The following is a 25,947-nucleotide window of genomic DNA, read 5'->3' on the forward strand; positions in this document are numbered from 1 at the left end:
ACCTTATCTCCAAAAAAACTGGTCTATAGTTTGAGAACTGACTAAATTTACAATCTAATATTATCAAGTTTCACATTATAAAAAGTGACTTCAGAGCTTGCAAAATATTATTGTAAATTATCTTGAGAGTAGCAAATATTCCTTTGAATTTAATAACAGTCAAAAGTTATAAATAATTTTAGAGGTATTTTTTTAAATAGACCAATCTCACCCCTGATATTCTTGAGTTTTATCAGTGTATTATCAATGTATTCTCCCAATTGACAGGATTCAAACCCTCATCTAGAAGACCCAAATGGGGAAAGGATTAGAACACTGATGATCCATGAATGAACTGAGTTGTGACATTTGTATCCAAGTAACCACCAGCTCAGGCATCTAAAAACACACAGAAGTGCCTTAGAGCTGACCTCAAATAATGCCAAGTTCAATGTGTTTGGCATGTGTGATACCAAGAAGCCTCCTCCAAAGTCTTCAATGCAGTTACAAATGTATGCTATCTGTGACTCCCTAATCCCCACTAAAAGGACTATTCTCTATGACCAAAATTCAAGCCTTCTTGGACTTTTGGAGTACCTGTCTCTCTGATACAACTACTTCTAACTCACTATCTTGTGTGGTAAAGTTCCCTGTATTCTTTCAAGAAAACAGGAAGATACAGCACTGCATCACTTAGAAGGAGCAAAATGTCCTCACCATTAGAGATTGGTACTCATCATCCACAATATCTGACCTCCCAGGCTAATGTCACTGTACAGTACTTTTAGCAAGTTGGACTCTCTGGAACTTAGTATGGTTCTACAAATTGTACTAATGGGAGGCCTTTTAGAATACAGAGGGGCAAAATTAGTATGTGGTCATGTTTTTCTGATCTATATAGTGACCACTTTGGTAGACCATCATCTTAGCTGTTTTCTCTTCTCTTTTTGCCTTCCACTTGCAGGCCCAACATGCAGTTGCATCTTTAAATCATCCAAAAAAAGTCAAAGCCAATATAGTCAAATAGGTCCAACTAAGCTATCTTAGTCAAAGTATTTGTACCTTGTAGTTTTGACTGCATTGTTCTTATCTCTTCAGTTTGGTTTTGGTTGATCAAACGAAGATTCTGATTCTCCAATTCCAGCTAAAAGAACATAATGGAATTCTTTTCACATAGAGATAACATTACAAAAATGTACTAATAAATTATAATATTAAAAACTACTAATATCTAGTTTATCTACATGTAAGCAAAATACAAAGGAAATGATAAACAAATATCGGATTTATTTATCAGAATAGGCTAACAACCTAGATAATTATGGCATCGATATTTACATTTTTCAGAACTAAGAATTTTAAATGTTTTCATCCCTTATGCCTTTTCCACTGTAAAATTAGTTTCAAGGAAACTATTTCAGCTTTAAACTGCCATAGAAACTGAAATGTGTGCCTCTCAGGTACCAAATACATTAATTTTATGAGCTATATATGTATATCCTATTATTATTATTTGAAATTAATTAGAACTAAACTTATTAGAATAAAGTTATTTACACTGATCATCATGAACCTATTAATATGTTTAATTTTAAAAATACACTAGATATTAAAATGAAAGCCACCTGTATCTCAAGTTTATCAAAAGACAGCAATATCAACTGATCAAACTTTTTTGTTTTACTCAGAGTAATCATATAGTCTGATGATGTGTCAATTCAAAAGAGGTAAAAGCTAAAGGAAAAGGAAAACATAAGCAATCAATACCTCATTTAACTTAACCGTTACCCATTCTTTGATCTTAGCTGCTTTCTCTTCTATTATTTTAGCTTCTTGTATTCTTATTTGTTTCTGAAACAACAATAGCAATCTGTTTAGTTCAAAAACAAACTCAGTGGTCTGGAAAAGTTATACCACAAATATACAAGGCAAATCCACTTAAAACTTGTATCCAAGTTACTATATCTACCTTCAAATTACCAAATAGATTTTTAAAAGAAAAAAAATTATTCAGTAGATACAATAGAAAACCATAAGGGCATATGCACGCTTTACTAGTTTTAACAACTGCTATTCTCCTTCTCTGAAAGATAATACACTAGAGTCAATTCACTGAATTTATCAACAAAATAAGCCATTTCTGGAAATGGTCTAGGATTTAGAACAGTAGCACAGGGGTCAACCATGTTGGGGAGAAGAAAATAAGAATCTCCTTAGGGGCATGGCTTTTTTTTTCCCCTCAAATGCTAGCTTTCAAAGACCCAAGAAAAACAAACATAGAGAAACTCTAGCTCTCATTTACCAGCCTTAAAATCTGGTTATGGTCACAAAACTATTGAGAATGTAATTACAAAATAAATCACAATAGGCAGGGTCTAGGGGTGGTAGAAAACCACTGATCTAAAGAAACACTGATCTTTATAAAAAAATGGGAAAAAATGTTGAAAACAAACAACATAACACATTTAACAAAACGATTTCACAGTGGTCATGTTTAAATGATGGTGAGTGACCATTATGTACATAACCCCAATGCAATTTTTTCCTAATACATTTTTTTAAATTACTTGATTCCAATAAAGTGGTTCAAAAACAGTGTATACATTTCTAAGCAGAAGGATTGGCATCAAATATAAATATTTAAAATGTAATGTTCTATAAACATTCCCAACACTCTAAAAATCTGAAGCAAATATTGTTTGCAAACAATTTACGGACATAAATACCTGCTGATAACCAAATGTTCCCAATTTAAATACTACATTTAAACTCTAAAGTTTGGCCAGGCACAGTAGCTCATGCCTGTGATCCCTGCAGTTTGGGAGGCCGAGTTGGGTGGATCACCTGAGGTCAGGAATTCGAGAGTGGCCTGGCCAACATGGCGAAACCCTGTCTCTACTAAAAAATATATACAAAAATTAGCTGGGCATGTTGGCACATGCCTGTAGTCCTAGCTACTGGGGAGGCTGAGGCACAAGAATCACTTGAACCTGAGGAGTAGAGGTTGCAGTCAGCCAAGATCACACCACTGCACTCCAGCCTGGGTGAGAGCAAGACTCTGTCTTAAATAAACAAAAACAAATAAACAAACTCACTCACTCAAATGTTTGAATATTAAGGAGCATTTTCACATCTAAAACGAGTTAGATCTTGCCTCAGAATCTCTCGGAACTTAAAGGTATGCCATCTTACTTGCACCTTTCACCAATAAATGTGATGCAATCCTACGGGTTGACCAAATAAGCAAGATTTCTTCCCCAAATATAGAAATTTAGGCTCTCTCTTTTTAACCTTTGTGACTATGCACAAATGAGTGCACATACTTGGAACTCTTTAATTATCAAATTCTTCCTAACCTGCTCTTCAAGTTGCAATTCCAAGTTTTGAATGATGTCATCTTTTTCCTGTATTAGTGACTCCAGATCTTGACACTTTTTATATAACCTTGTCTCTGATTCACTGGTTTGAATATTAGCTGCTTTTAATTTCTCTTCCATAACTTGTACCTAAATTCAAAGGATAAAATATTAAAATTGTGCATGTACTTAGGTTATCACAGTATTAAACCTAGAATTTTACCTTAATATTATGTAGATTCCTAAAATACTTCAAAAAGAAAAATATTAAACAGCAAGGTTTAATGTACTTAATGATTATAAAGTCTGAAGTCTATTTCACCACGTGTTGTTACCTTTGAGGAACATACAAATATAAGAAATTCTCAGAATATTGCTATCATGTAAAGTAATGTACATAGTTCCTAGAGCAATGACAATATGCAAAGTGTTTATATGAGTACAGAAACAGAAAGCTTCTATCCCGCGATTTTTCATATTTTAAACAAACAGTATAAATTAAGGAAGGTGAGTGGTGAGATAAGACCCATACTGGAGGGCCTGGTATAATAATGTATTCTGGGAAAATATTAAACTTAAGTGAAAAAAAAAATATACACAATGGAAAGGGGGTGAAAAAGAACTCTAAAGCCCCAAATGATGGAATCATAAAAAATAAAAAAGTATTAGAGTCTAGATATAGGTAGGAGAGTGCACTCAGAAAGGGCTTCTTGATTCATTCATTTAACAAATATTCACTGAAAACCTGCCAATAGCTTGGCTTATTCCAGGCCCTGATAAAGCATCAGCAAATAAACTAGACCCCCAAATCTCTGCCTGCATAGAAATTACATTGTAGGCCTGGCACAGTGGCTCACACCTGTAATCCCAGCACTTTGGGAGGCTAAGGCAGGCAGATAGCTTGGGTCCAGGAATTCAAGAAATTACATTCTTGTGGGTAAGAGAGATCACAAATATAATAAAAATGTTTAAAACAGAAGAACACTACCGTACATTACTCAGGTGATAATGGTAGAGACAGGAGGCAGATAAATGCCTAGGCAGATGGGGTTGGTCCCCAGTGAAATACAACCTTCAAGCTGGAAACAGTCCCTGGTAAATCCTCGAACCAGACTGAGAATCTGCCTTCCCATTTGGCGTGCTTTTGATTGATCCCCATCCTTCACCTATTTCACATATACACTATCGTGTAGAAAACCACTTAGGAAAGGGTAGGTATATGTAAAATACGTACCACTTTTGAGTGATGTCTCCACTTTAACCTTTTTTGTATACTCACAAGCCAATCAGCATGTACTCCCTATTCTGAGCCCATAAAAAGCCCTGGCCTCAGCCATATTGGGAACTCTCCTGTAGGGAGACCACCCCCACATCCCTCTTCACTAAAACCTGTTTCATCGCTCAATAAAACTTCCTGCCTTGCTCACTCTTTGAGTGTCCATGTGACTACTTCTTCCTGGTTGTGAGACAAAAACCCAGATCTAGCTGAGCTAAGCAGCAAACAATCCTGCACCAATAAGGGTAATGGGAAAAAAACAGAACAGAGTAAAAGAGACTGTGTGTGGCTGAGTGGTGCTGCAAGTTTAATATCTAAGATACATTGGCCCTGCTTGGATCTTCTGCAAAACACATCCAGGAATATAAAATCTCAGAAGGGCATACCTGCATATTGTATTTGCCAACCTACATGGATGATATAAGTCTATTCAACTCATACTAAACTTTAGATTTTCCTATCACCACCTTTCGGTTCTCACTTTTCTCTCCTTTAGTTCTCATTCTGACTCACAAATTTGATCCTTGATTGTAGGTGGTCTAGTTGATTAGATGCCTCGGCAGAAACTCCACGAAGAGATCCAAATAAGAGATGTTTGAGATGTTAATCATAGTAAGAAGAATAATAAAGTATTGGCGACTGTATACAATATTAAGACTTTCATTCTAAATGTGATATAGCTGGCCTAGAATTAGAACCAGTACAATGCCATTTTAAAATGGGAAAACTGTTTCTATTCTCCTCACAATGACTGCTAGCCATGGCTTCTGTAAACTACTAAGATTACCTTGCAAAACGCAAAGAGAGGACAAGCTGCATACTTTCTCTTATCTGTAACTGCCAGAATTGCTGGCCTTTGTTTACCAAAGTAAGCACCCCCAGATAATTCCATCCTGGCGCCAAGTAACCTAAAATTATGTGGACCCCACACCTGTCCAAATAATGTATAAACTAATGTTTACCTTGACCTCTGTAAACCACTTAGGTGGCAATCGGAATGACAAAAGTCCCCTGGCCCTTGGAGTATCTGGAGCCCCCTAACCCTCCTCTCAGCCTAGGAGGTGATTGACAGCTTTCATTCCCATCTCCGCTCCTCACCCCCACTCCCAAGGTGGTTTTGTGGTTATAAAAAGGTCTTGTCACTCTTCTTTCTGGGCCATGGGTTGGAGAGACGTGAGTCCTCCGTGGTCGCCGGCAATAAACCCTGTAATTTGGCATTCTTTTGTTCTGGTGTTGACTTTCTGTGCTGAGTGCGATATAACATATATACTCCAAATAGGTAAGAATATAATTTTAGCAACCTTTCAGATTACAGGGGCAAAGAGAAAAAATAATGTGAAAGCATCTGAGAAATTAAAGATTACAATTAAGATGAATATCTGACATTATTAAAAACACTTCTGAAAAATCACAATGAATACTTAATTAAGGCTAAAAAATATTTGACTAATGAGGGTTTTCTTCTGAAAAGATATAAAGGTTAGTTTGGATTTATATTTTTTAACCATAAATGCCAAGTTTCATCTGTGGGCTCACTGCATAAATGTGAATCAACTCATAAGCTAAAATGGTTCTATTTAAATATCAACCACATGGCCGGAAACTAGAAAAATAAAAGCAGATCAAAAAAAAAAAAAAAAAAAGGAGAAGGAGAAGAAGAAATGTATTCCACTATCCAAATGATGATTTAAGTTACATTAGATTCTAAGTAATTTAATGGCCTTTCTGCATGAACTGAAGGACAAAGATCCGTATCAAGGACAAAGGTCTTGTCATGCAAGATGATGTCATGCAAAACTGCCCAAGCAGGACAGAGAGCTGGATGGTAATCTTAAGATGGTATAGCCAGTTGCACATAGGGCATTGTGTAGCTGAGGAAGCAGGGAGACAAGAGCAGAGCCCAAGTCCAAAATGGAAGTTCTCCTCTGGGCACAGGGTAACAGAGGTAAACCTCAAGAAAAACAAAAGTAACTGAGTAAGAATAAAAATAAATGCTAACAGAGCTACACCTACAGTGTCCCTTTATTAAGTTAAAGCAAGCCACCCTACAGACATTAGGCTGCCACATAAAACAGTCCTATCATTGTTTAGAAAAGATCTATAGTCCTGGAAAACTATGGTTTGAACCTACTCTTTTACCCTGAAAACCACATTCATTTTGGAAGTTGTTATTATATGAGTGAATGCTATAGAGCTCCCTGGATGCATCCTTGCCATCTGAAGCTCTTTAATTTGACCATTACTTTTAGACAAACAACTTTCCTAGGGAAGAAAAATATTGGCAAAAAGGGCAAAATCTCTTAGAGAAAGAGACCACAAAGTAGTTACAGGCAACTTACTTACCAACTAGTCCTGTTAAGACCAAATTCTGTAGACAGGATTCAGCCTTCCTTGGTAATTAATATGAACAAGAGGTCTACAGAAAAGCCAAGATGCCTTTGAAAACATCTCACCACAACCATATGGAAAATAGCCCACTTCTTTTTCCATGCATTTAACCAGAACCATTTAAGAATTTTAACTATGCAGAGACTAGCCAATAACAAACACCTGTGAATTCAAATTGGTTGTTAAAGAAACTCTCACAACTGTGTATATATGGATAGCCTCCAATATGGAATGCTTTGTGTTTTTAGGCTACTTTGCTCCTTTACTTCTAGGAGAGCCTCTGGTTACAGCCACCCACCTCAGCACACTCCTCACTCATTTCCCCCAAACCTTCTTGATTCCAAGGTCCCTAAATTCCTGTTCAGCAAAGGGTTCACTCAGCAGACTTGGGGTGCTCAGATCCTGCAATTCCAAAGAAAGCACTGGTCCTTCACTGGCTCTTAGGAGACAACCTCCGATGCCCCAATATATGACTGTTAAGACCACCTTTGTATTAATATATCTGAGAACTTGGGCTATCCTACATAGTTTATGCTCATGGTGTGATTTACGGTGAATGCCTGTTTTTCTGTTCACCTGGGGCCCTGGGCCAAACGTATCAGTTTGACCTCTGGGTAGGCTGGAGACTGACTAAGATCAGTCAGGTAGATATTTCAGGCCTACATGACTGACCTCTAATAAAAATCCTGGATACCAAGGCTTGAGTAAGCTTATTTGTCAGCTATATTTCATACACTGATGATTAAGTGTATCCCTGTGCAACTCCACTGCAGAAAGACAACTGGAAGCTCGTACCTGATTTCTCCTGGGCACCACTCTATGTGCCTTTTTCCTTTGTTGATTTTAATCTGTATCCTTTCATTGTCATAAACTGTGACCATGAGCAAAATAGCTTTTCTGGGTCCCATGAGTCATGCTAGCAAACCGCTGAACCCAAGAGTACTGTAGGGGATCCCATACAGCTTCCAGTGCTATTTTTTCATAGCAGAAAGCAAGAGCTGCATATACTACTCCAACTGTAATTATCTATATCGCTATTTCCTCCTTCCCATTTCTAACCTCATTCCTCTCCACTATAGGTAATCAAGATGTGACTATATTTTTGAGAGGAGGTTGAAAGTTTCTATTTCTATATAAAAATTGCTATGGCATGAGAAAGATTCCTGATTGTTTCCATATAGAATGACAAAAGTAATTGTTTAGAGTATTTTGAATCCCAGACTATTTTCCAGTTACTTAAAATTTACTTGTTGATTTATGTAGATTTGTTTAGGTTGTTTAGATTCATACAATAACAACTTCCTATAGGATTCTGGATATTAGACCATTGTTGGATGCATAGTTTGTGAATATTTTCTCCCATTCTGTAGGCTGTATGTTTCCTCTGTTGACAGTTTCTTTTGCTGTGCAGAAGCTATGGGTAAAGGACATGAACAGACACTTCTCAAAGGAAGACACAGGCTGCCTGCGGTGGCTCATGCCTATAGTCCCAACACTTTGGGAGGCTGAGGAGGAAGGACAGCTTGAGCCCAGGAGTTTGAGACCAGCGTGGGCTCAAGCTGTTTGAGACCACATATCTACAAAAAACTTCTAAAATATTAGCTGACTGTAGTGGCACCTGCCTGTGGTCCCAGTTAATCAAAAGGCTGAGGTGGGAGGATTGCTTGAGCCTGGGAGGTCAAGGCTGCAGTGAGCCATGAGCATGCTGCTGCACTCCAGGCTGGGCAACAGAGAGACCCTATCTCGAAAAAACATAATCAAATTTAAAAAAAAGACATATAAGCAGCCAAGAAACATATGAAAAAATACTCATCATTGCTAACATAAGAGAAATGCAAATCAAAACCATAATTAGATACCATCTCATACCAGTCAGAATGGCTACTAAAAAATTTAAAAATAACAGATGCTGGCAATGCTGTGGAGAAACAGGAACACTTATACACTGTTGATGGGAATGTAAATTAGTTCATCCACCATAAAAAGCAGTTGGAGGTTTCTCAAAAAAATAGAGCTGCCATTTGACCCAGCAGTCCAATTACTGGGTGTATAATCAAAAGAAAATAAATTGTTCTACCAAAAAAGACACATGCACTTCTATGTTCATCACAGTGCAATTCACAATAGCAAAGACATGGAATCAACCAAGGTGCCCACCAATGGTGGGTTAGATTTTTTTAAATGTGGTAGATATACACCAGGGAATATATTTGCCATAAAAAAAATGGGATCATGTCCTTTGCAGCAACATGGATGCAATTGGAGGTCATTATCCTATGAGAATTAATGCAGGAACTGAAAACCAAATGCCACATGTTCTCACTTATAAGTGAGAGCTAAATACTGAGTACACAAGGACATAAAGACGGAAGCAACAGACACTAAGAACTACGAGACAGGGAGGAAGACTGGAGGGCATTGGCTTAAAAACTACCTATTGGGTACCATGTTCACTACTTGGGTGATGGAATCATCCATATCCCAAACCTCAGCATCACACAATATAACCATGTAACAAACCTGCACGTGTGCCCTTTGAGTCTAAAATAAAGGTTAAAATTATTTAAAAAAATATATATTTATGTATATGAGAAGGGGGGACATAGCCAGATATAAGACTGTAAATAAGGAGGACACACAGATCTTTGCATGTCAGGCTACACTACTTAGATGGGATCTCATAAGAAATGCAAGGCCATATATTTATAAAATATCTTATAAAGTTTCTTAGAAAATTTGAACTCAAGAATGTGTCAAAATTTACTGACATGTTATCAAGGAAATCAGCAAGCTGATTACAATTTTTATAAGTTTACTGCAAATTAATTAAACATTATAATCACATTTACAACACAATTATTTTGATATAGTATTCCATGATTATAAAGTAGGATCCTTCTTGCAGAAGTTGAAAAACAAGATCATTAAATAACTTGCTTTCCATGTAATAAAGGGTGAGCCTCATACAGCAAAACATTACAATGTAATATCCATCACAAAGTCATGGATATTAGAATGACTGAGCAATACTAACTCATTAAGAGTCAAAAATCACTTTAGGCAGGGCGTAGTGGCTCATGCCTGTAATCCCAGCACTTTGGGAGGCTGAGGCAGGCCTTGAGGTCAGGAGTTTGAGACCAGCCTGACCAACATGGTGAAACCCCATCTCTACTAAAAATACAAAAATTAGCCAGGTGTGGTGGCACGTGCCTGTAATCCCAGCTACTTGGGAGGCTTAGGCAAGAGAACTGCTTGAACCCAGGAGGCAGAGGTTGCAGTGAGCCAAGATTGCACCACTGCACTCCCACCTGGGCAACAGAGTGAGATCCAGTCTCAAAATAATAATAATAATAAGAAGAAGAAGAAGAACTAATTTTACAGAAAGGCAAGATAATCTCACGTGTTAGAATGGTCAGAGGAAACTTTAAATGCAGCTGCTACCATGCCTGAATCAAACACAGGCCCAAAAGGACAAAATAAACACACACATACTTTTATAGAAAAATAATCCACCCCTCTTTGATTTGCATAAATAAATATAATATATTAAGGTATTCACCTAATCAGATACTTGAGAATGAATCCCATATGTCAGTATTTTCCAAATATGCTATGTGCTGCTTTTCTGTCTTACAGGAGTACTCATAAGTAAAACTGGGTTGATTTGATCATACTGCTTTCAAAACATGTGAACAACAACAATAAAGATGTACTGGGACCAGGCAAGGTGGCTGATGCCTGTAATCCCAGCATTTTGGGAGGCTGAGGCTGGAGGATCACTTGAGCCGATGAGCTCGAGACTACTCTGGGCAATACAGTAAGACACAGTTTCTATAAAAAAAGAAAAAAAAGAGGGGGGGAATTAGCTGGGTGTGGTGACACACAACTGCAGCACTAGCTACTCCAGAGACTGAGGTGGGAAGATCACTTCCCATCTCAGTGGGAAGCACAGGAAACAGAGGTCGCAGTGAGCTGAGAACACACCACTGTACTCGCCTGGATGAAAGAGCAAGACTCTGTCTCAAAGGACAAACAAAAAAAGATATACTAGAACATTATGTATAAAGATCACCAAGATTTATGTGGCAATAGAATATTTATCTGTGACTTTTTTTGTGCAGACAATTTAGTTGTTACAGAAGTGATGCTATTCATTAATAAACAGAGAAAAATGTACAAAGCTAAAGTATAGAGTAGAGCTAGTTTCAGCTGAGCACTGCTTTTAGTGGTGAAACATTCCTTTTTGGTTAAGATAAATACAGTTGTTTGAGTCTTTGGACATGGTTCAGTGAGAAAAGGCAAGCTGATTTAAGCAACATAAACATCAGATAGGCCACAGTCCCATGGAAATTGTTAAAGATAGCAAAGGATTCAGTTACTCTAAGTTATTAACACTTAGTCTTACAAAGGCCAAAAAAGATGGCATCATCAGTGCATGAGAATTCGTCTGCTCTCTGTATTTCCTGTCAACTTTCAGATTCAGTATGAGGTAACGTACAGAAAAAAGTTCCTTCTTAAGTATAATAAAATATGCACTAAATAAATTTAAAATGTTGTGACTAAAAGAAAGGCCTACAGGTTTTGCTAACTTACAGAAACTCTGAGAGATTTGTAATTCTCTCTCCTTTTTCTGGTGATGGGGATAGCAGTATGTCTAAAATAACCAATCATGGTATCTTTTTGTTTAAAGATGTAGCACATAGAATTAAATAACTTTATACCTGATATCCTCAAATAACAACAGAGTGAGACCCTGTCTCAAAAAAAAAAAAAAAATTAACTGCTTATTTCAAACTCTGGACTTTAATTCTATGTGTCTAGAACACCATTATATGCTAACTGAAACAACTATACTCTAGAAATCCTGGAGAAGAGCTGGATTAGAATTAACCTTAAATGTATCCTGCCCATAATTTTCTTTCTACAATTGTCTTAGATTGGCTTTCTCTCATGTTACAACCTACATTCATCCTCTCCTATCTTGGTAAGACACATTGGGCAATTCACAATAAGAAAAACTCATTTATTTTTCTAGGCAGGGATCATTATTAGATGTCAAAAGAATTCTGATCGAGATAGAGCCAAACTGTGAAAATGGTGTCTTTTGTGTACAAAAGATACACCAACGAGAAGAATTTAGATTAGCATTCTTTTCAACCTTAACTTAGCCAGCATGGCTAAAATTATAAAAAAAAAAACTGCCAAGTGTTGGCAAGGAGATAGAGCAGCAGGAATTTTCATACACTTACAGTAGGAATGCAACTTTGTACATTCATTCACTCTGGAAAGCTGTTTGGCAACATCTACTAAAGTAAACATTTGCCAGCCTATGACCCAGCAATTCCACTCCTAGCTGTATACCGAGAGAAATGGGAACACATATCCACCAAAATATAGGTATATGGACATGTGAAACAATTTCATTCATAACAGCCCAAAGCTGAGAACAAACCTCACCTCCATCAACAGATGAATGGATAAAGACTGAGGTATATTCACAATAGCATTCTACTCAGCAATTTAAAAAAGAACCACTGGGCCAGGCACAGTGGCTCACACCTGTAATCCCAGCACTCTGGGAGGCCAAGGCAGGCAGATCACTTGAGGTCAGGAGTTTGAGACCAACCTGGCCAACATGATGAAACCCAGTCAGTACTAAAAATACAAAAATTAGTAAGGTGTGGTGGTGGGCACCTGTAATCCCAGCTACTCAGGAGGCCAAGGCAAGAGAATCATTTGAACCTGGGAGGTGGAGGCTGCCATGAGCCAAGATCACACCACTGCAGTCCAGTTTGGGGACAGAGCAAAACTCTGTCTCAAAAAAAAAAAAAGAACCACCTACTAATATATATGCATCAGCATGGATGAATTTCATAGGCATAATGTTGAGCAAAAGAAGTCAGCACACCAAAAAGTTTATACAACAAGAAAGGCCAAACCAATCTATGGTGACGGATGTGAGAATACTGGTTACCTTTGCTGTAACTGGGGTACTGACTGGGAAGGAATATGAGAGACTCTTCCGGGAGCATCAAATGCTCTATATCTTGGTCCAGGGGTAGTTACACAAGTGTATACTTAATCAAGTGTAGTGTACTTAACTATTAGGTACATTATATCCTGATTTTCAAGAAGTTTTTTAAAGGTAATCAGCACAAATTAACTGGAGTACATTCATACAGTGGAATTCTATTCAGCACTAAAAAGAAATGAGATATCAAGCCATGAAACGGCATGGAGAAACCTTAATGCATATTACTAAGTGAAAAAAAAAAGCCAGTCTGAAAAGGCTACATACTGTCTGATTCTAACCACATGACATCCTGGAAAAGGCAAAAAGGTGAAATCTATAAAAAGATCAGTGGTTTCCAGGGACTGAAGGGGAGGGAAGAATTGAATAGGTATAGCACAGGAGACATTGAAGGCAGTGAAACTAACCTATATAATACTATAGAAGAGGACACACATCATTACACATTTGTCAAAATCCATAGGACATAAAACATCAACAGTCAACATTAATGTAAATCATGGGCTTTGGGTGATAACGATGTGTCAGTGCTGGTTAATCAACTGTAATAAATGTACCGCGCTCTGGTGCTGGATGCTGATGGTGAAGAAAGCTTGAATGTGTGTTGGAGGGGAGGGGATATACAAAAGCTCTGTGCTTCATATACCCTCAATTTTGCTGGAAATCTAAAACTGCTCTAAAAATTAAACTCTATTTTTAAAAAGGCAATAACCTCCCTGATGAAATCATTGATTTAAGCAAGATCATCAATAGCTGCTAATATCACCCCCCTAAAAAAAGAGAGCGATAACTAGACATTATTATATACCTCCCGGTGGAAGTGAACAATACTACCCAAGAAGTAGTCTTGAAAAGAGAGAAAGAAAAAATCAAATTTTTAGATCTAACTATATTTTACAGGAAATATAAAGGTGGAGGAGCTTGTTAAATAAAATCATAGGTATGCAATTGGCAAAATCCAGAATGTAGAAAGCTTTAGAGGACAAATTAACCCATACAAATAAATTGAAAGAAAGAAAGGGAAAAAGACTCAAGAGTTTAAGAATCAAATCAAATTTGTCAATCTAGTTTAGAGTCCAATTTGAACAAAGCAGCTATTAAAAACAACCAAAAAATTAGTATATAAATAAAAGAATTAAAAACAGACAAACAAATACATGTATGTTCTTAACAGCACAAGTCACAATAGTCAAAAGATGAAAAGAACTCAAATGTCCATAAAAAGACAAATGGATAAACACATTTTGTGTGTGTGTATTTGTGTATACATATATATGTGTATATGGAACATTATTCAGCCACAATGAGGAATAAAGCATGGTACATGCTACAACATGGATGAACATCAAAACATTCTGCTAAATCAAAGAAGCCAGACACAAACGGTCACATAGTATATAAATCCGTTTATATTAAATATCCCAAATAGGTAAATCCATAGCAACAGAAAGCAGATTGGTGGTTGCCAGAGGCTGGTGGGAGAGGAAAATCAAACTAAATGCTTAATGAATACAGTTTCCTTTTGAGATGAGTTTCCTTTAGACATTTTGGAACTAAATAAAGGCGATGATTGTACACAACACCACTGAACTGTTCATTTTAAAATGTTAATTTTGGCCAGGCACAGTGGCTCCCGCCTATAATCCCAGCACTTTGGGAGGCCACGGCAGGCAAATCAAGAGGTCAGCAGTTCAAGTCTAGCCTGGCCAACATGGTGAAACCCCGTCTCTACTAAAAATACAAAACTTAGCTGGGCGAAGTGGTGGAGAGTGCCTGTAATCCCTGCTACTCAGGAGGCTGAGGCAGGAGAATCACTTGAACCTGGGTGGCAGAGGTTGCAGTGAGCCGAGATGGCACCACTGTACTCCAGCCCTGGTGACAGAGTAAGACTCCGTCTCAAAAAAAAAAAAAAAAAAAAAGGTAATTTTATGTTATGTGAATTCCACTTTAACTAAAAAACAAGACAGAAGCACTTATTAGCTCTTTTGAAAAATCTGAATACCGACTAGATCTTTGATATATTGAAGAATTATTGGTAATTTTTTGGTGTGATGATGGTATTGTGGTTATGATTTATAAGCACATCTGGTTTCAGATTAGTATAGTATATAATAATGGATAAAATTATACAACGTCTGGGATTTGCTTCTAAATAGTCCAGTGTGAGGGGGGCAGGGGAAGTGGGTGGAGGTACAGATGAGCCATGAGTTGACTAACTGTTGAAGTGGGTGATTGGGGTTCACCATACTATTTTCTCTACTCTTGAATGTGCTAGAGGTCTTGCCGAATAAAGTTGTAAGCTTTCCTTTTCAAGTATAATTAAGAAAATCAAGATTAGGATACATTGGGCTCATGTGGAAATCTATTAGGCACTTACTCTATAAAATTAAATCTTTCTTGTATCTGCTGAATCTGAAATATAAATTAAGGGTGGTGGGGCCTGGGTCCAGAGTGAGTTCTCAGACCCAGAACTGCAGGAAGTATCTGGGGCATCAGGGAGCTCCCTTGCCTGGCCCTCAGCAGCCTGATGGAGTAAGAGGGTTTGTTGAGTGCTTCAGATCTGGTTACTATGGTAGAAGAACAAACATGCATATTGTGTCACATTGCGTACAGCTCAAAAAAGGGACATTAGTCACAAGTGCCAAATGTGCGGGGCTGCATTAGTGGGTCTTTCTACATATGCAAAGCACATTTCTGGCCAGTTGGACAAAGATAACTCTGGTGCCCAGGAAAGAGTAGATGATGGAAAAGTAGAGGGAGAGGAAGATTATTTTGACAAGGAACTTGTTCAATTAATAAAACAAATAAAAGAACAAAGTCGACAAGAAGAACCTTCCAATAGCAACCAAGAAATAAACTCCAAAGAGGGGCAAACCCAATGGAGCCGAGAAGACCGAATTCCTCACTAAGACAGTGAGAGTTACAGTCAGCCAGGATGGCTTCATCCTGGACCTCCACAGTGGGATTGGAAATGGGGAAAAGATGGCTTTAATAACACATGGAGAAACCGTTTTCTGCATTCTTTGAGAAATAGTGGTGGACCAAAAGGATGTTCCGAGTGACATTAGGGTGTTGCCGGAGGTTTCTCTACTTGGTTTCACAATCATAATTCTGGAGTCGGTTGGCATTCAAACAGTGGAACAGTAGATTGGAATCATAATGGTACAGAAGGAATTCCAGTTGGCATTCTGAAGGAACAGGTGGCTTTTCCAGTTGGCATATGAACAATAGTAACAGAAATTAGAAATCCAGTGTATGTAGTAAAAATAATTGCAACTACAGTGGCCCTGGAGACAAATTTCAACCAGGCAGAAACAGAAACTCTAATTATCAAATGAAAGATATGACTATGCTACGGAACAAGAAATCTAATAAGCCAAGCAAATACAATCAAGAGAGATATAATTAGCAGTGGCAAGAAAATGGGAAACTTGGTATGACTGCCACAATTAGAGGTCCTTCTGAAGGATTTACAAGTGATACATTTCTTTCAGAAGGCTTACTTGACTTCAGTTTTGAGCAGCCAGAAAGCCAAACCACTAAACAAACAGACACTGCAACTTCCAAAATAAGCAGAACGAATGGCAGTACAGAAGGGGAAACCTTCGTTGCTGGACTCCTTACCTTTCTAAAATAAAAATTCAAAAGAAAAAAGATTTGGTAGTCCTCAAGTTGAAGGAAGAAAACATGACAAACTTAGAGGAAGCATGAGGAATTTTATATGCACTTCTTAGAAGAAATACTTTCATATTTAAGCCTTCTTTTTTATTTTTTTCTTTTTAGTTGACACAAAATAATTGTATATCTGTCATCTGAGTCTAGATTAAAAAAATAATAATTGTATATATTTATGAGATACAGAGTGATTTTCCATGTGTGTATACAATGGGTAATGATCAAATCAAGGTAATTAGCATGTCCAGAACCTCAAATATTTATTATTTCTTTGTGTTGTGAACATCCAAAGTCCTCTTTTCTAGCGTTATGAAAATATAGAAAGCTGGCTCTTTTAGCTTTTTGTAAATATACAATAAATTATAATTAACCATGTGACTCTATAGTGCCACAGAACACCAGAACTCACTGGAACTCATTGATCAAAATGAACATGACTGATATCTTTTCATTAAATGAGAAGCTATGGATTTAGAATCATTAGATAAACCTTAAGATTTGGTGGGCCCATCCAAACCCATCATTTTACTGCTGGCAAGGACCAGAAAGGTGCCTTATCAAAACATCTTTTAAAAATAATAATAGTTGTCAGAGCACAATAAGCTCACACTTGTAATCCCAACATTTCGGGACACTGAGGATCACTGGAAGCCAGGAGTTCAAGATCATCCTGGACAACATAGTGAGACCCTGTCATTACAAAATTTAAAATTTTTAATAAATAAAAGTTATATTTAAAAACTCAAAGTATGAAAATGCAGGGGACCAGGCATGATAGCTCATGCCTGTAATTCCAGAACTTTGGGAGACCAAGGCAAGCAGATCACCTGAGGTTAGGAGTTCAAGACCATCCTGGTCAACAAACCTCATCTCTATTAAAAATATAAAAATTAGCTGGGTGTGGTGGTACATACCTGTAATCCCAGTTTTTTGGGAGGCTGAAGCCGAAGAATTGCTTGAACCCGGGAGGTGGAGGTTGCAGTGAGCCAAGATTGTGCCACTGCACTCCAGCCTGGGCCACAGAACAAGATTCCATCTCAAAAAAAAAGAGTGGGGGGGAAATCATTCCTAATTCCATAATTCAGACAATTTTAAACTTCCATTAAAATTTTGGGGTGTTTCCTCTCAGCCTTTTTTTTTTAACTCTTAGGTTTGACTTTTCCTACTATAACTCTTAAGCACTTTTACATATTAATGCATATACTTAAAAACAATTACTATTATTTTTTTTGAGACAGAGACTTGCTGTGTCACCCAGGCTGGAGTGCAGTGGCGTGATCTCAGCTCACTGCAACCTCCTGGGTTCATGCGATTCTCCTGTTTCAGCCTCCCAAGTAGCTGGGACTACAGGTGTGTGCCACCACGCCCAGCTAATTTTTTGTATTTTCAGTAGAGACGGGGTTTCACCATGTTAGCCAGATGATCATGATCTCCTGACCTCGTGATCTGCCTGCCTCGTCCTCCCAAAGTGCTGGGATTACAGGCGTGAGCCACCGCACCTGGTCACAAACAGTTATTTTAATGGTTGTCTAATCTTTCATGGAGTTGATATAGTTTACTTTTTCATTCTTCTATAATTTTGCATTCATATTATTTCCAACTCTTTATGACTACAAATAAAGCTGCAATGAACATATTTATATACAAAACAATTATAATTAGTATTACCATAAAAGTCATATTTGATTTTTCTCAGAAGTAAAATAAGACTTCATAATGGAAGTCTTTTTTTCCTTTTGAAAATTTTCTAATGGACAGAATGGAGTTAGAATCTCCATTTTCTTTATGGATCAAGCTATGAACAGTCAAAATGATAAGATATAGAGGCGGGCTGATGATTGTCTTTCCATTATGAGAAAAACAATCTTTATGTGAGCAGTAGAGGCAGAAAAAAATTTCAACTAAAATTATACCCTACCTGTTGAAAAGCCTTTTCTGCTTGACGTTCAGCATCAATAACTTGTCTCTCAAGCTGCTGCATCTGTAAAGTGAGGGAAAATATAAATACAAAAATTATTTCCCTTTTCTGAAAAAGGCTTAAAAACTCTCATAATGTCATCATCAGTTTGAATATTTTAAAGTAGTTCACTGGAGATGAGTTAAATACAGTTAGCACATTAAAGGCCTTCTACATATTTAAAAGTTGATCAAAATGCCAAAGTTTTGATACTTTTAATACAAGAAATATATATATTAACATATACATATTAAAACAAGAAAATCAATCTAAGGAAAGAAAGGCTTCAAATGTCCTACATGACGGGTTGATCAAAAAGTCATCAGGGAAGTGGTGTGTTCTCATAAACTCTGGGGGTGCTATGTTCAAATCAAAACTCTGGGTAGTTTTACATTCTTACAGATTGATGATTGATGAAGACAGCATAGAAGAGATTCTTCGATTAAACAGACAGACACACAAATACTAAAATGAATGTTATAAAGAGAATTTTAAAAGCCTTAAGAAGGACCCGATGCTAATCAACATAAGGGATGTGTTGTACCAGGGGCTAAAAACACAAATCGTGAGGCAAAACTCAATTTTATTCTTTTTGGCTCAGTGCTGATGTCTGGCCCACTTTAGAGCCGTCTGTGACTTGATCTCTGCTCATTTTCAACGTTTTGTTTGTTGGGAGGCCAGGTGCGCAGAACTCATGGTATTATACCTCTCACGCGCAGCAGCCCGGAACACACCCGCGGTAGCCGACGCGTCCGGCTCCTGTCCCGCCCTCTTCTCTACGCCGCCACCACCACCGAGAAGCGACCTCCCGCAGCTAGAGTGGCCCAAGCGGGAGCGCGGCCGCCAGCTCCGGCTCCGGAATTCGCGGGACCCCAGGACCCGATCCCAGGCTGCCTTTGACTCGGGTGCACTCTCAACGCCTGGAAAATGGTTTCCGCTAGTGGGACATCATTTTTTAAGGGTATGTTGCTTGGGAGCATTTCCTGGGTTTTGATAACTATGTTTGGCCAAATTCACATTCGACACGGAGGTCAAACTCCAGACCACAAGCACCATCACCTTCGTCCACCTAACAGGAACGATTTCTTAAACACTTCAGAAATGACACCTATGGAGCTCAGTAAAGGTATCCGTGTTTTCTGTATCATCTTTGGAGAATCCGAAGATGAGAGTTACTGGGTTGTACTGAAAGAGACCTGGACCAAACACTGTGACAAAACAGAGCTCTATGATACCAAAAATGATAATCTGTTCAATATAGAAAGCAATGACAAGTGGGTACAGATGAGGACCACTTACAAACACGTCTTTGAAAAGTATGGCAACAACTACAACTGGTTCTTTCTTGCACTTCCCACTACATTTGCCGTCATTGAAAATTTAAAGTACCTTTTGTTTACAAGGGATGCATCCCAGCCCTTCTATCTGGGCCACACTGTTGTATCTGGAGACCTCCAATACGTGACTGTGGAAGGAGGAATTGTCTTAAGTAGAGAGTCCATGAAAAGACTTAACAGACTTCTCCATAACTCTGAGAACTGTGCAGGTCAAAGTGTGATTTGGAGGTTATCTGAAGATAAGCAGCTGGCAATATGCCTGAAATATGCAGGAGTTCATGCAGAAAATGCAGAGGATTATGAAGGAAGAGATGTATTTAATACAAAACCAATTGCACAGCTTATTGAAGAGGTATTGTCTAATAACCCTCAACAAGTAGTAGCAAGCTGCTTGTCAGATATGGCTATTACTTTTAATGGACTGACCCCCCAAAAGATGGAAGTAATGATGTATGGCCTGTACCGGCTCAGGGCATTTGGACACTATTTCAATGACACACTGGTTTTCTTGCCTCCAGTTGGTTCAGAAAATGACTGAGGGCTGGGGAATAATAGACCTAAGCTGTCCAAGAGCACTTGAAATGTGGCTAGTCCACATTCAGATATAGTGTAAGTGTAAAATGCACACTCATTCAATAATACATATACTATTAGAAGACAGGATGAAGATGTAAAATATCTCATTAGTAATATTTTATATTGAAATAATGTTTTGGATATTTTACATTAAATAAAATATACTATTAACATTAATTTCACCTTGTTTTTTATTTTATGAATGTATCTATTAGACTATTTTAAGATACACATGTAGCTCACGTATTTCTACTGGATAATAAAGGCATAGAACATTTGTTGTCACCATCTAGGTTCACATATTTAACTGCCTGTCCTGTCAGCATGGCAGCATTTTTTCTTTCTTCTTTTTTTTTTTTTTTGAGATGGAGTCTCGCTTTGTCACCCAGGCTGGAGTGCAGTGGCAAAATCTCGGCTAACTGCAACCTCTGCCTCCCGGGTTCAAGCGATTCTCCTGTCTCACCCTCCTGAGTAGCTGGGACTACAGGCACACTCTACCACACCCGGCTAAATTTTGTATTTTTAGTAAAGATGGGGTTTCACCATATTGGTCAGACTGGTCTTGAACTTCTGACCTCAGCTGATCCACCCGCCTCAGCCTCCCAAAGTGCTGAGATTACAGGTATGAGCCACTGCGCACAGCCCCATGGCAGCATTTTAAAAGGCAGTTTACTGTAGGGATCTAGATTCTGGAAGACATTTCAAATATTTGGATATGTAAATAATATTCTGCAAATGCATTCTCAGTACCTCATATCTAATTTCTGTGAAAGATTTCAAATGTTTAGTGAGCAAGTATTGTGGTTTAAAAGTATTTGGCTGAATTACTTGTTTAGACTATGGCACTATACAGAAGCAACGGGACAATCACTATTATTTAGATGTCTTTTAGATGTCTCTAGAATATTCCCTAAACCAAAAACCAACTAACGAACACATGCCAATACCACATTCTTCCACTACTGGCAATATGCTGACAATTGTCACTTCTACAATGTAACTATTCTATTTTCAGGGAAATTTGGCTTTTCTGGAGCCTTACTTAGCCTGGGTTTTGAATATTGTCAGGATTGCCAGTAGAAACAGAAGAATGCACAAAATTTCGCTAGTGAAAAAATAGTTTTCATAAGAGGACTATGCAAATATATTGTCTGATTTCTCCTTTTCACATGTTTAGTTTCTGGTGATAACACGAAGGACAAAAGCTTGCTTCACTGTTAAATAACTAACACAGGTCTTTCTACAGAGCAGGTATTCAATGTATTATCAATTATTGCTGAAATGACAAAGTTCTCTGTCAGGCCTAAAGTATCATGCACATATGAAGGATGCTATCATTCTTTTTACCACTGCCAAATAACTTCTTTTCTGCTCCTATGGCACTGATTTCCTATCTCGTACTACCTTCCCAACTATATTGTAAGTTGTTGGAAAGCAGAATCAGGCTCAAAAATTTCTTGCTTTTTTAATGAAAAGGAGGTAATCCTTGAAATATTAATATAGGGAATGGAAAGAATGCTGAACTTAAAGGCAAGACCTAAATTAGAACCCAGATTCCAAGACTTACTAGGTATGTGATGATGGGTACATTATTTAACTAATCTGCGGCTCCGTTCTTTACTCATAAAATGACATAACACTTATTTCACAGCAGTTATGTGAAGATTAAACAGAAAAGCATCCAACATAGTATCTAATACTTAATAGGTGTTCAAAAATATTTACATAGAAAATTTAAAAGCAGCTATTTCTTCCATATATATGTGTTATTTTTGTGAATAATTTTTTTTTTTTTTTGGAGAGATGAAGTTTAGCTCTGCTGTCCAGGCTGGAGTGCAGTGGTGTGATCTCAGCGCACTGCAACCTGCCTTCTGGGTTCAAGTGATTCTCTTGCCTCAGCCTCTGGAGTAGCTAGGATTACAGGCACCCACCACCACACCCACTAATTTTTGTATTTTTAGTAGAGATGGGGTTTCACTGTGTTGGTCAGGCTGGTCTCAAACAAATAATTTTAAGTTAGGAAACTCTATTTGCCAATAGTTTGCCACTGGACTCTAAAATTCTTGTGTATAAAATGTGGATAGGGCCGGGCGTGGTGGCTCAAGCCTGTAATCCCAGCACTTTGGGAGGCCGAGGCGGGTGGATCACGAGGTCAACATGGTGAAACCCCGTCTCTACTAAAAATTACAAAAAATTAGCTGGGCACGGTGGCACGTGCCTGTAATCCCAGCTACTCAGAAGGCTGAGGCAGGAGAATTGCCTGAACCCAGGGGGCGGAGGTTACAGTGAGCCGAGATCGCGCCATTGCATTCCAGCCTGGGTAACAAGAGCGAAACTCCGTCTCAAAAAAAAAAAAAAAAAAAAAAAATGTGGATAATATAACCTGTTCTAACGACCTTACAGGATGTTGTAGGGATAAAAATAGAAAAATATATTCAAGCAATATAAAAAGCTGGCGGTATCTCATTAATTTAAAAATATTATGTAGCAGTTGTATTGTTATAATTTGAAGGATAAAAATAAAAAGTCACAAATGTCCAAAAACAGAGAATTATCTAAATATATCAGTAATGGTACATCTATACAATTAAATGCCATACAGTCATTACAAATGTACATGGATGGATGAAATGATATATTTGGGACTTCTTTCAATGTAACACAGGAGGAAAGACGTAGGTCAGGGTGCAGATGGAACAGGATTGGCCCTGAGGTGACAACCATGAAAGCTGGGTGATATGTACATGAGGGTCCATTATAACATTCTGCTTACTTCTGTATGTTTGAAAATCTCTCTAATAAAAAGTTTTAAACATATACGAAAAGATGTACATGGCATATTTAAAAATAAGTGTAAATTACATATAGAATGTTATACATAAATGATGTATTGAGAAAAAAGGGGCTGCAAAGCAGTAATGAATGTTGCAGTCAAATTTTTGTTAAAAAAAAAAAACTCGGCCGGGCGCAGTGGCTCAAGCCTGTAATCCCAGCACTTTGGGAGGCCGAGGTGGGTGGATCACGAGGTCAACGGATCGAGACCATTCTGGTCAACATGGTGCAACCCCGTCTCTACTAAAAATACAAAAAATTAGCTGGGCACAGTGGCGTGTGCCTATAATCCCAGCTACTCAGGAGGCTGAGGCAGGAGAACTGCCTGAACCCAGGAGGCGGAGGTTGCAGTGAGCCGAGATCGCGCCATTGCACTCCAGCCTGGGTAAAAAGAGCTAAACTCCGTCTAAAAAAAAAAAAAAAACTTACATATGTTTGTTTTTATGGAATTACATATACCAAGGACAAGGAGTTGTCTATATCTAGGTGACAGGATTATAGATAAAGTAGTTTGTATTACACATGATCAGGAGCAAGAGGGAGTTTTATGGAACTGAAAAAAATAAGTGAATGATGGCAGGGAGGAAAAAAAAGGTGTTAGAATCTTGCATTAGAAATAGTAGCCAGTTGTCAGTCTAAGGTAATTCCGTGTCCTTAGAGGAAATAAGTAGAAAATCAGGAGGAAGATTTTCAAATAACCTGTGAAATTAGAGACTATAAATGAATGTATATAGAAAAAGGATTCAAATGCTGAAGTGGCATCTAACTAGGTGAAAATTGGGGATGATTACACTGGTAATTAGGGGTCATTAGTGACTTTTGTGAGTCCAGATGCACCGTGGAGAAGTGAGGGCATAAGTTGGAATACAAGAGTCTGAATGAATTAAACTCATTAAGAGCAAATTAAACCTAAAACCAACAGAAATTTTAAAGCTAATAAAGATTAGAGGGGAAATTAATAAAATTTAAAACATAAAAATAGAGAAAACTCAATAAAACCAAAAGCTGGTTCTTTAAAAATATCAATACAATTGATAACTCTCTAACCAGACTAAAGTGAAAAAGAAAAAAATATACAAACTATCAGTATCAGTAATGTGAAGGGAGACATCACTACAGACCCCAAAGATGCTAATGAGATAACAATATTATTAACTACTTCATGCCCATAAATTGGACAAAATAGCAAAGCTCATTTAAGAAATAAGTTAGCTTAATAGCTCAATGTCTATGAAATATATCACAGTTGTAGTTAAAAACCATCCCACAAAGGAAACTCCAGGACTAGATGGTTTCACTTGTGAATTATACCAAAAAATATATGGAAGAATGAATAGAAATTCAACAAAAATTCTTCCAGAACATAAAAGAAGGGGATGCTTCCTAACACATTTTATAAAGCCAATATTGCCAAAACCAGAAAAATATTAGACCAAAATCCTTGTGAATACAAATGCAAAAAAATCTTTAACAAAATATCAGCAAATCCAATCCAAATATACACAATAAAGATAATATTCAGGCCAGGCACGGTGGCTCATGCCTGTAATCCCAGCACTTTGGGAGGCTGAGATGGGTGGATCATAAGGTCAGGAGATCGACACCATCCTGGTCATGGTGAAACCCTGTCTACTAAAATACAAAAAATGAGCCAGGTGTGGTGGCACATGCCTGTAGTCCCAACTACTCAGGAGGCTGAGGCAGGGGAATCTCTTGAACCCCAGAGATGGAGGTTGCAGTGTGCCGAGATCGTGCCACTGCACTCCAGCCAGGTGATTCCATCTCAAAAAAATAAAAATAAAAAAGATAATAGGTCATGACTAAGTGGGGTTTATCCTAGGAATGCAAGGTTGTTTTAGCATTTGAAAAATAAACCAATGTAGCTCACCATATCAAGAGGCTAGAAAAGAAATATCATTTAAATAGATGAAGAAAAATCATTGGACAAAATTCACCATCCATTCCCAATAAAAATCTCTTAACAGACTAAGAATATAAGGAACTTTTGAAACCTAATAAAGGTATCTACAAAAAAACCTATAACTAACATCATACTTAATGGGAAAGACTGAATGCTTTCCCCCACAAGAATGTCGTCTTACCACTTCTCAAGGTTTTACTGCAGGTCCTAGCCAATGTAATAATAGCCAAGAAAGAAACATAAAAAGCATATATACTGGAAAGGAAGAAATACAGCAATATTTATTCACAGATGACATGACTATCTATACATAAAGTCCCAAGTAATCTACAAAAGAACTAAGAAATAAGTTTATAAGGTCAGAGGATACAAAGTCAATCTATAAAAATCTGTTGTATTTCTATATAAGAGCAATAAACATTGAAATTAGAATTTTAAAACAGTATATACAGCTTTCTCTTTTCAATTCACTGAAAGAGAAAAAACTCAATAGATGGTTCAGTAGCCAGCCTCTAAATGGCTCTCAACAATCCTCAGCTTCTGGGAGTCACACCCATGTGTAGTTGCTTCCTTCACAACATAGGGCTGACCTTTGCAATCAACAAGATATTGTGGAAAT

General features: G+C 37.6%; 2 protein-coding genes and 1 pseudogene across 6 annotated transcripts in view; 2 read left to right on the forward strand and 1 right to left on the reverse strand.

Annotated features, from left to right (window-relative positions):
• Positions 1 to 25,947, reverse strand: part of PLEKHH2 (pleckstrin homology, MyTH4 and FERM domain containing H2) — a 139,848-nt gene that overhangs the window by 83,536 nt on the left and 30,365 nt on the right. For all 5 annotated transcript variants that reach the window (XR_008476403.2, XM_054245013.2, XM_078349436.1 and 2 more), the window contains exons 3-6: positions 18,624 to 18,686; positions 3,336 to 3,485; positions 1,747 to 1,830; positions 1,042 to 1,123 (exon numbers count right to left, since the gene is read on the reverse strand). Coding sequence is in view for 4 of the 5 variants with exons in the window: in XM_054245013.2 (XP_054100988.2) it covers positions 1,042 to 1,123; positions 1,747 to 1,830; positions 3,336 to 3,485; positions 18,624 to 18,686 (379 nt within the window). In the remaining variant the exon portion in view is untranslated. The remainder of the gene's footprint in view (positions 1 to 1,041; positions 1,124 to 1,746; positions 1,831 to 3,335; positions 3,486 to 18,623; positions 18,687 to 25,947) is intronic.
• Positions 12,882 to 16,439, forward strand: LOC144579364 (zinc finger protein 106 pseudogene; annotated as a pseudogene).
• C1GALT1C1L (C1GALT1 specific chaperone 1 like) lies at positions 19,473 to 20,752 on the forward strand. Its single transcript, XM_002757813.8, has one exon. It carries the CDS (start codon positions 19,590 to 19,592, stop codon positions 20,535 to 20,537), a length of 948 nt encoding a protein of 315 aa, XP_002757859.1. The 5' UTR covers positions 19,473 to 19,589; the 3' UTR covers positions 20,538 to 20,752.

This window comes from Callithrix jacchus, chromosome 14 (genome assembly GCF_049354715.1).
Source record: "Callithrix jacchus isolate 240 chromosome 14, calJac240_pri, whole genome shotgun sequence".
In the NCBI taxonomy this organism is placed as follows: Eukaryota; Metazoa; Chordata; class Mammalia; order Primates; family Cebidae; genus Callithrix; species Callithrix jacchus.

Coding starts and splice junctions, on each gene's coding strand:
- C1GALT1C1L (XM_002757813.8), top strand. CDS start 19,590: ATGGTTTCCGCTAGTGGGACATCATTTTTTAAGGGTATGTTGCTTGGG.